Below are 10,518 nucleotides of genomic sequence, written 5' to 3'. Positions count from 1 at the left end.
GTCCACATTCCACACCCTCGATCGACCGGACAAAGTTGTGGCTGAAATGTCAAAAGCATATGTGCTCTGAATCTCGCTAATGCTATTCATTTTCCGACGAATCGCAGAATTTTACGGTTCATTTCGGGTCGACGTACGCAGTACGTTGCGAGGGCCCCACACGAAGAAACGGAAGCTCGGAACGGAAACCAGGGATTACTGAACCATCTGGCTCACCGTGTCACTACGACTAGTAGTGTGGCGTATTTGTTTTGGCCGGACGGCGCAACCGCGCACCTATATATGCACAGACACACACAGAGAAAGAGGGAGGCAGAGTCGCAACTCGCAACCCCACTAGCACAACGCCAACGTAAGCTTTGATCGCCCGCCGATGAAGAGCTTCCTGGTCCCTTCCGGCGACGAGGAAGAGGGGGCGGCGTTGGTGCCGCCTCAGGAGGACGGCGAGGCGCCGCGCAAGGTCGTCGTCGACGGCGGCAAAGCTGCTGACACGGCGGTTGAACGCTCGTCGCCGTCTTCGCCATCAACAGCGACGACGACGAAGAAGCCGTGGTGGAAGGCCTCGCTGCTGTCTCCGACGAAGGGCGCCGTGGGGCTGGTGATCGGCGGCCTCGTGCTCCTCGCGCTGCTCGCCGGCGCCAGATGGATCGACCTCGACGCCGTAAGTACACCCTACACCCCATCGAGTCAGACACACACGTGCGTGCGACTATCCATCTATTTCGATCGATCATTCTACTACTCCGTGCGCCGTTCCAAGGTCAGGACACACACATGCGTGCTAGGAGTCAGACACACACATGGAGTAGAATTAACCACGCGCGCAGTGAGCCGAGCTAATGGAACAGCAAATTAAATGGACTAATGGAGTGCATTGATACGTGAGGATATGATGAGATATTTTTTCGACCGATTCCAAGGTCAAGCACACTCGTACTACTATTCCATACGCCGTCCGCGACGGGCAAACGGAATCACGCGCTAGGAGTCAAATCAGTACTCTCCATGGAGATCACTAGCTCGCTGGACCAATGAGCGCGCACCGGTTCCTATCAAAGGAAGCTTTCACGATGGACTTTGAGCATAGGAGCAGAAAAACAGACCATCTGTGTAGAAAAATCAATTCGTATTTTAGGCAGCGTCAACCTCGACCAGTGACGGGACAGAAGTGGTCGTTCCAAGTCGGCCTGTGATGGCAATACGTGTATAGCTTTGAGCTCACGGTCGAGGAAAGTGCCTCGCGGGATGCACGCGCATGATACCATAGTAGTAATACGTGTCAGCATATCAGTATTTTTCTTCTTTCTTAATTTTCCTTTTGCTTAGCTAACTTTTTTTTTTGCGATGGTAAGAGAGTTTTATTTCAAAAGGGTAGGGTTACGCTCGAGAGACACCAACTCCTCAATACATGGTGGAACACTACGAAGCCATACAACAGTTGTACTTTCTGTACGGCTATACAATGCCAACCGATGTACTATCCTATTCTGCTCACGCCTAATTTTTGTAGGAATAAACTCTCGAACACCCATGTGATGCCGAATCTCAGCTACTAAATGTTCATATGCCGATCTGGATAAGCTTTCTCCAGTCATTGCCCCAAGCGCCAGTGAAGAATCGGACTGCACCACGATCGGATTAGTGGAGTGCTGCAGGGCAAGAGCCATGCCTTGCATTATCGCATGTAATTCTGTCTTGAGAGCGTCGTTGCAATTGAATATGCATCTGTATGCCTCAAAGATCACGCTCCCGTCATATCGTCGCAGTATCATACCCGCCGTCGCCGTGCCATCCGCATGCATGAACGCTCCGTCTATAGACAGAGCCGCTCGGCCAGGCGGCGGCCTCGGCCACGGCAAGGTAATGCACGGTGCAGGATCCACCGTGTCCGCTTCCTAAAGCATGGGCATCTTGCCCTTAATAACTTCTTCTGTGGAATAACGCCTGCAAATATTCAGCGAGTTCATATAACTCTGCAAAAAATTCAGCCGTAGTCGCTAGAGGAGGCGACTCTTTCCCATGCGTTAAGTCCGATCTTAGGTTTCAGATCCTCCATATTAACATGATTGTACAGTCCCGCATCATGTCATCACAATTTGCCAGAACATTCAGCAGCCAGTCCTTCCCTGCGTCCCTTAACAAATCGTGGTGGGGCAACCTCCATATATTTCTCATTTGTGTCCAGACTGCCCTTGCATGCATACATGACACCCGGGCATGAAAGCTAGTATCTTTCTCCCTTCCACAGATCGGGCAACTATCCTGTATAGATATATGTCTGAACTTTTTGCATTCGTTCGTTGCCAGCGCCCCCGACGCAGCTTTCCAGGTCATGATTTTCATTTTGAGAGGGACATTTGCACTCCAAATCCGCTGCCAAATCGGTCTGCGGCCTGATGGGTTCCCACTCGAAGAGCCTAAACCCACCGCATACTGAACTTCTGTTGCAAGGTGATAAGCACTCCGGACCGAAAATTGACCACTCCGCTCCGGGAACCAAGCAAGGAAATCCTGGCCATTCCGTGGTGAAGTACGGATTTTCAAAATCTCACGAACATCGAGTTCCCAAAAGTGTTCCCTCAACCTTTGTACATTCCATGCCCCGTGTTCATTCAAAAAGTCAGCCACCCAATTAAACCGGCAGTTCCTCTTTGGTGTGACCGGTCTAAAATTATGTCCTCTTGGGATCCAAGCATCCCTCCAAGTCTTGATTAAGGTACCATCGCCAACACACCATATAATACCCTTCTTTAGAAGTTCCAGCCCATGAACAATACTTTTCCAGACCACTGACGAGCTTGAGGAAAACACAGTGTCGAGTAAATTACCCCGTGGGTAATATTTAGCTCGCAATAAGCGAGCACAAAGGCTGTCCGGGCAGTCCAATAGGCGCCACGCTTGCTTTGCCAGCAGCGCTTGGTTGAACGCCCGCATATCCCGAAACCCCATGCCCCCCATAGTTTTTGGTAACATCATTTTCTCCCAGCTTAGCCAAGCCATTTTCCTTTTACCGTTTTCCACACCCCACTAGTACTGCCTCATCATCTTGGTAAGGTTGTCACATACTGATGCAGGTAACCGGAACACGCTCATGACATAAGTGGGGATTGCTTGAGCCACGGCCTTTATCAAGATCTCCTTGTTTCCAACTGACATGTATTGTTCACTCCAGTCAACTAGCCTCTTTCTTAGCCTTTCCTGTATCGTTTCAAACGGCCCCTTGTGCACTCTTCCCTCTGGCAGAGGAAGGCCTAAATACTTTGGCTCGAACACGTGTTGTGTTATCTCCAGAATGCTCTTCACCTCTTCCGCCACCGGCTCATTGCAATTGTCCGAAAAAAGAATGGAACATTCCTCGGGGTTAATGAGTTGACCCGTCGCCGAGGAATAAGTGTTCAACAGACCTTTTACAATATTTGCTTGTTCGTCTGAAGCTTCGAAAAACAGCATAGTGTCATCCGCAAACAGGAGGTGAGATATGATCGGCGCACCACGACAAATACTCACCCCCTTCAAATTCCCCTCATCCATTGATTTAGAGATCAGGGCAGACAAGGCATCAGCAATAAATAGGAATAAAAACGAGGATAGTGGGTCACCTTGTCGAAGTCCCCTAGAAGGGGTAAACACCTCCAAAAGTTTCCCATTGAATTTTACCGAGTATCTTACTGATTTAACACATGTCATAATCCATGCTATCCACTGGTCCGAAAAACCCCATTTACCTAGGGCCTGTTCCAAGAATGCCCAATCAACACGCTCGTATGCCTTCGAAAGATCAAGTTTATACGCACAAGCCGCCCGACCATTATCCTTCAAGCTCTGAATGTGATGGATACACTCAAAAGCAATAATAGAGTTGTCCGAGATGAGGCGACCCGGAATAAATGCATTTTGGTTCACCGAAATCAGCTCTGCAAGCAGAGGTCGGAGTCGATTAACCAAGCACTTGGACATGATCTTATAAACAACATTGCATAGGCTAATTGGCCTAAAGTCCTTCAGCTCCTTAGGGTGAGGAACTTTAGGTATTAAAGCAATCGCTGTATCATTCACTCTGCAATTAACAGAATCATACGAATATTGTTAAAAAAAAGAATCATACGAATATATTTGCATATTAATTTTTTTGCGGGTGAATTTGCATATTAATTATAGCTACATATTTGTGCTATTGTAATCTCGAATAAATGTACCCTCCAATAGAAGATCCGGCCCGGACATGGGCATGGAAACTGACAAAATATTCCGTTGCTTTGACTTTGCGAGCCATGACTTGGTTCTCTAGAACTGGAGCTGAGAAGGATGGAGAAGCCGCAATACGTAGTTTCTTTTCAAATACTACGGCAAAAAACATGGACCAAACGTCAGACCGCCGCGTGCCCATAGATTGCATTAGATGACCAAACGTAAGCGTAGTAATTCTGAATTAGGAGATCCAAGTGACGACATGCATAGTGAGGTGTCTAATTCTTCTTGGCAGCAAGTAAACTAAAGTCTCAGTCAAGTCAGCTGCATGCGTAATACGTGCCAGGCTGGCTAAGAATAAGAAGACACGTAGTAGAGTTCATGCGTGACCGTGCAAATTACTACTCTATATTCCGACATTGAGATCATCCGATCGCTAAGTCTCTTGACAGGTGGAGTCGAGTGTTTGCAACATTTCGACATATCAATTCATGTTTAAGCTACTTCTTGTCTAAATTAACCACGCGTGCATGGAGAAACCCATCTAGAATTTTCTTATACGTTAATTATGCTAACTACTTCCTCCGTTTAAATATTTGTCTTTCTAAAGATTTCAACAAGTGACTACATACAGAGCAAAATGAGTGAATCTACACTATAAAATATGTTTACATACATCCATATGTGATAGTCCATTTAAAATCTTTAAAAAGACAAATATTTAGAAACGGAGGGAGTAGTACTTTCTCTTTTCAAAATAAATGTCATTAATTTAGTGCAACTTTATACTAAATTAACTATACTTATTTTATGACGGAGAGAGTACTCGCTAAGTTTTGTGCGATCTAACTTCCAGTTGTACCAGCCCACGTACGCATGGAAGTTCCACAAAATATGGTCCATTGTCTTGACTTTGTGATAAGAGTCCTGAGAGCGATGTAAACGATATATTGATGGCGAAATCAGCAAAAAGTTCCACCAAGTATATAATGAGTATACCTTTAACAGAAAACGTGTGTGGGGAGGGTGTACCTGCAAGTGCTAGGAAATTTCATAGCTGCGGTCAAAATCAGCTTCCCTTGAACCACCGCCACTTAAAACCGATGACCTGCTAGATCAATCCGGAAGTGATCGGCTATTAATCCTGGGCCCATATGCATGCTCCCCCACTTGCAAGACGAAGTGCCAAAAACAGCAGGCTGCAGGCCTTGACGGCCAATGTGTATACGTAAAGATGACCCCTGAATCCCTGATTAGTACGAGGAATGAGCAGACCAGGCAGCACAACGTACGGCACCAAAGGACTGGACGACGACGTGTTTAGCTCTACTTCACAGAAGATATTCCAGCAAGGTTCTGATTCTAGCTAGTGGCCAAGTGCACCGTGCGTAACATCATGCATTGCCTAACTACAGGAGGACACGTAGAACTCTTGCGTGCCCGTGGAAACTGTTGCCTCTTTTCAGTCCATCAGCTGATGGCTAAGTTCTGCCGACTTACTGTAGCCGTCTGCACTTTGCAAGATACTGTATAACATAATCGGAGCATGCAAGCTCAAAAGCGAAGTAACTCTTAAGCACACCTAGCTAGTTAATTTGGTTACATATGAACTACTCCTAGATTAAGCAAATGAGTTCCGTAATGAATACAACAAGAATTCTTTTAAGATGGTCCCTCTTACCTCCCACGAGGTGAGAGAACTATTTAATCAGCCAGATCTGACGGCTCGCGAGGCGACGGATCTTAAAAAAAACGTTAGTCGACGCATGACACTGCTCATATGAAATTTACATTTTTTATGTGATAAAAATGGCACATCTGTTCACTATCCACGTATATTTCCTTTTGTAGCACAATAACATTTCACGCTCGAAAATGATATAATGTTAGAGAGCGTGACATGCAGAGAATAACATGAAAATTTTAGAGTAGATGTTTCCGTCGACGATAAGCTGCCTACGGTGACTTTGTAAATTTCAAGATGATATGCCGGCTCAGTCTTTCGAAGGTGCTCATAAGGGTAGGGTGTGCGTGTGTGCGTTCATAGGGATGAGTGTATGCGCGTGTGTATGAGCGCTTTGTGTTCATACTGATGTTAAAAAAACGAAAATGTTAACGCCCACACGTGTGGGCGTTAACCAACTCGTCCACACGTCTCCATCACCGTCCAGTAACTTCTGCATGAATCTTGGCACAAATTAGCTGGTTTTGTACGCCACGTAGGACAATTCGCGTGTGTGGTGTGTGAGAGAGGTCGCCCACACATCCATTTTACCACACGAAGGGGCCGGTGTGTGGGCGTTTAGCAGTTCGCCCACACACTAGTTTTTCAGTCACGCACAAGGGCTGGTGTGTGGGCGTTTGTCATCTCGCCCACACACCCGCCTCCTCTCCCACACCCAAGCTGCCAGTTGCCATGCGTTTTACAGCGTACATGGCAACTGCCCTAATATGATTGCAAGTAGATGGCAACTCTCTCTTTTTTTTATCCGAACATGTCAGTTGCCATATGTTTTGCATGGTACATGGCAAACTGCCCTAGCGTGCACGTAAGCAGATGGCAACTTTTTCTTTTTAAATGGCAACTGCCCTAGCGTGCTTGTGAGCACATATCAACTCTCTCTTTTACCCGAACATGTTTTTTGCCATGCCTTTTTTTGTAGCGCTACATGGCAACTGCCTAGTGTTAGTTGATGGCAACTCCTAAAGTTTTGAAATCATGGCAACTGTAGTAGACCAGACCACACATGGTAACAACTGTAGTTGTCCAAAAAATGGCAATCTGGAACTTTGACCTGAGATGGCAACTGCAGTTGAGTAAACATGACAACTGTAGTTGTCCGACATGGCAACCGTAGTTCAGTGACATGACAACTGCACTTAAACGAACATGGACGAGGGTCCGGCCCATGGCAACTGCGGGGCGCGCGATAAAGTGTCACGTGGGGCGTGCGGGACCACGAGGTACGAGGCCTGACGTACCGGACGTATGGGCGTTATCTATTTCGCCCACACGCACGCGTGTAAGAGGAACCGGGAGGGAAAAAAAGACGTGTGGGCGTTAATTGTTTTGCCCACATACAGACGTGTGGGCTGATCCTTTTAAACACCACACAAAACATGTGGGCAGATTTCTTAACGCCCATACGTGTGGCAGTTATCGGCGTGTGGGCAGATTCCTTAGGCACCACACATGAAAATTTTAGAACTATGCAAGATACATTTCCGTAGGTAGCACAATGCTTTAATGACACAAAATATTTTTTCCTTATATATGTATAAATAAAGGAAAAAAGGAAAAAAGTCCATATAATAACCCTATAGGATTGTTGTCCATATTTACCTTTCAAAGTCCATATAATAACCCTATAGGATTCTCGTTCATATTTTACGTTTCAACTTTCAAGAGGTAATAGTAATACAACAAGCCATCGGATGACGTGAAATATAGACTGTTCATATTAACTGGGACAGCCCTAAAATTTCTCATCATACTACAATGTGCTGTACTCATCCCTCTGCTCTTGTACATGCGTGCTGAAACGATCGGCCAGTCGTTCCTGCGGGGCAACGGCAGCGGCACCGGCGGCACCAGCCGTCGTTGGCGCCATCCTCCCCGCCGCCAACGCTCGTCACCGCCCGTGCCCATACCCTTCAGCTGCGGCAACGGGACGTCATCGTCGTCTACGCCACTATGCCGTCGCCCCCGTGGGGCAATGCCACCACCGGCTGCATCGCCATCTCCAGCGGCGCCGGAACGGCCCGTGCCGCGGCCGCCTTCGTGCCCGGACTACTTCAGGCACATCCACTCGGACCTTGCGCCGTGGCGCGAGAAGGGGATCAGCAGGGAGGCGGTGGAGCACGGCCAGCCGAACGCAGCGTTCCGGCTGACGGTGGTCTCCGGGCGCGCGTACGTGGAGACGTACCACCGCGTGTTCCAGACGCGGGACCTATTCACGCAGTGGGGGATCGCGCAGCTGCTCGCCCGCTACCCAGGCCGCGTCCCGGACCTCGACCTCATGTTCAACTGCGAGGACATGCCGGAGCTGCGCGCCGCCGACTACCCGGACACCTCCGCCGCGCCGCCGCTCTTCCGCTACTGCAAGGACGGCACCTCGGTCGAGGTCCTCTTCCCGGACTGGTCCTTCTGGGGCTGGCCGGAGGTCAACATCCGTCCATGGGGGCCGCTCATGAAGGAGATCGCCAAGGAGAACGCGCGGCTCCCCTGGCCGGACAGGGAGCCGTACGCGTTCTGGAAGGGCAACCCTCACGTGTCGGAAGCGCGCCGCGACCTCTTCCGCTGCAGCAACGATTCCGCCGCCGGCAAAGACTGGAACGCGCGGCTGTTCGCGCTGGACTGGGGCGCCGCCAACCGGAACGGCTTCAAGGGCTCCAACCTGGCGGAGCAGTGCCGGTACAGGTACAAGATCTACGTGCAGGGGCGGTCGTGGTCGGTGAGCGAGAAGTACATTCTCGCATGCGACTCGCCGATGCTGGCCATCGACACGCCCTTCGAGGACTTCTTCTCCCGGGGGCTCGTCGCCGGCCGCCACTACTGGCCCATCGACCCCAGGGACAAGTGCCGCGCGGTCAAGTTCGCCGTCGACTGGGGGAACGGGCATCCGGCGCTGGCCCAGCGCATGGGCAAGGAGGGCAGCGGGTTCGCGAGGGAGGAGATGAGCATGGACTACGTTTACGACTACATGTTGCACGTGCTCACCCAGTACGCTGCCCTGCTCCGGTACAAGCCCACCGTGCCGGAGAACGCCGTGGAGCTCTGCCCCGAGTCCATGGCCTGCTCCGCCCAAGGCCGGGACAGGGAGTTCATGATGGAGTCCAGGGAGATGTATGTGGCCGGATACGAGCCATGCACGTTGCCGCCGCCGTTCACCGCCAAGGAGGAGAGGGAGATGGCTGCGAGGGAAGAGGATGTGAGAAGAAAAGTAGTTAAAATGGAGGGGAGGTAGCAGCTCACCTTACTAGAAATGGTAGATTATACAAGTTGATTTAGTGTGGCAGAGCAAGAGTGACAGAGCAAGATCAACCAATGGAACAGGTAAACATACAAAGATGAAGACAAGCTTAGAGTATCTATCTATTATATTATGAAAACAAAAGACAAACGAGACACCATATTTATCCACATATGCTAATATTATTACCACCGTTTGATCAGAATAATAATGGCTGAGGTTTAAAATTATTTGGGTAACATGCTAGCATATGCGATCCAGGATATTGAACCGTCACGTCTATGCATAATAAGCATCTAAAATAAGGTACATCGTAAACGGAAGGAAGCACTGATTGGGATTCATTGATTATAAAAGGCGTAAAAAAAATACATGCAAACCATGTTTATTTGGCTAAAAGACAAGTGTATTGATTAGGAGATACAGAGTCCTAATCCATCACGTGCCTACATGTAAGAAGGATATTACGAGTCTAAACCCTACACTGCCGCGGCCTAAAAGGTCATAGAATTTCATTCCCTTTTAAAAAAGGTCTTGGATTCTCATCCTCGTGCCACAATCACATCCATCTTCGATGCCCTTGGTCGAGCTCCTTGAGAAAGCTCGACGCTTTCTCGCTCTGCTGATCCCCCTTTTTTTTGTGCTGAGCTTAGCAAAAATAAACATAGGCAAGCAAAAATGAAAAAGCTTGGAGATAAAGCAATAACAGAACGATATGTCGATTCCCTCTTTCGGTTTGTGCCCAGCTTAGTGGAAATCATGGGCAAGCATAACTGGAAAAGTTTGGAGATGAAGCAATAACAAAACGATATGCCGATCCCCTCTTTGGTTTGTGCCAAGCTTAGCGAAAATCATGGGCAAGCAGAACTGGGAAAACTGGGAGATGAAGCAATAACAGAACGATCAGGAAGGCTCTGGGCGACTCAGATGGGCGGGCGATGGAATCATCATTGGTGGAGGTTCAAGGTACACACGTACAAAAAGTGCAATCCATTTGTTTTCCCTTGGTCATACACACACCTTCATGCCTCCCTTGCACCACAGGACGATGGCGTGGATGCCACTATGATTTTTGGCCCTCCAGGAAACCTAGGCAGCAAATAAAAAGGGCCATGGCAAAAATCACGTACAGAGCTGGTAGGCATTTCTGAAAATTAGATATTGGCCTTACACTTGGGCAAAATAACTTTTATATAGATAAGAATGGGGTTGAAAGGATCTTCTGCGTGAAAAATATTTCAGATAATGGCATGTTTGGAGTTGGTGCCATACTTTTGAGGTTTGATGTAGTCTAACGTGCATCAATGAAATAGAGAAATAAAGTCTAATATTATACATATTTCTATCCTTTTTGTAT

The 10,518-nt window shown here is 48.3% G+C and overlaps 1 protein-coding gene across 1 annotated transcript; it reads left to right on the top strand.

Annotated features, from left to right (window-relative positions):
- Positions 1 to 248: 248 nt before the first annotated feature.
- Positions 249 to 9,357, top strand: LOC125520422 (O-glucosyltransferase rumi-like). The gene is made up of 2 exons (XM_048685337.1): positions 249 to 661; positions 7,743 to 9,357. The coding sequence occupies exons 1-2, from the start codon at positions 374 to 376 to the stop codon at positions 9,153 to 9,155; spliced, it is 1,701 nt and encodes a 566-aa protein (XP_048541294.1). The 5' UTR covers positions 249 to 373; the 3' UTR covers positions 9,156 to 9,357.
- Positions 9,358 to 10,518: the final 1,161 nt, after the last annotated feature.

The sequence above is a fragment of the Triticum urartu genome, chromosome 7 (genome assembly GCF_003073215.2).
Source record: "Triticum urartu cultivar G1812 chromosome 7, Tu2.1, whole genome shotgun sequence".
NCBI lineage: Eukaryota > Viridiplantae > Streptophyta > Magnoliopsida > Poales > Poaceae > Triticum > Triticum urartu.
This window is presented reverse-complemented; position numbering and strand designations above follow the sequence as displayed.

What these genes read in the sequence shown, in the direction of transcription:
- LOC125520422 (XM_048685337.1), top strand. Translation starts at nt 374, where the DNA reads ATGAAGAGCTTCCTGGTCCCTTCCGGCGACGAGGAAGAGGGGGCGGCG. An exon ending in GATGGATCGACCTCGACGCC is followed by an intron (nt 662 to 7,742) that starts GTAAGTACACCC and finishes ACGATCGGCCAG; the next exon opens with TCGTTCCTGCGGGGCAACGG.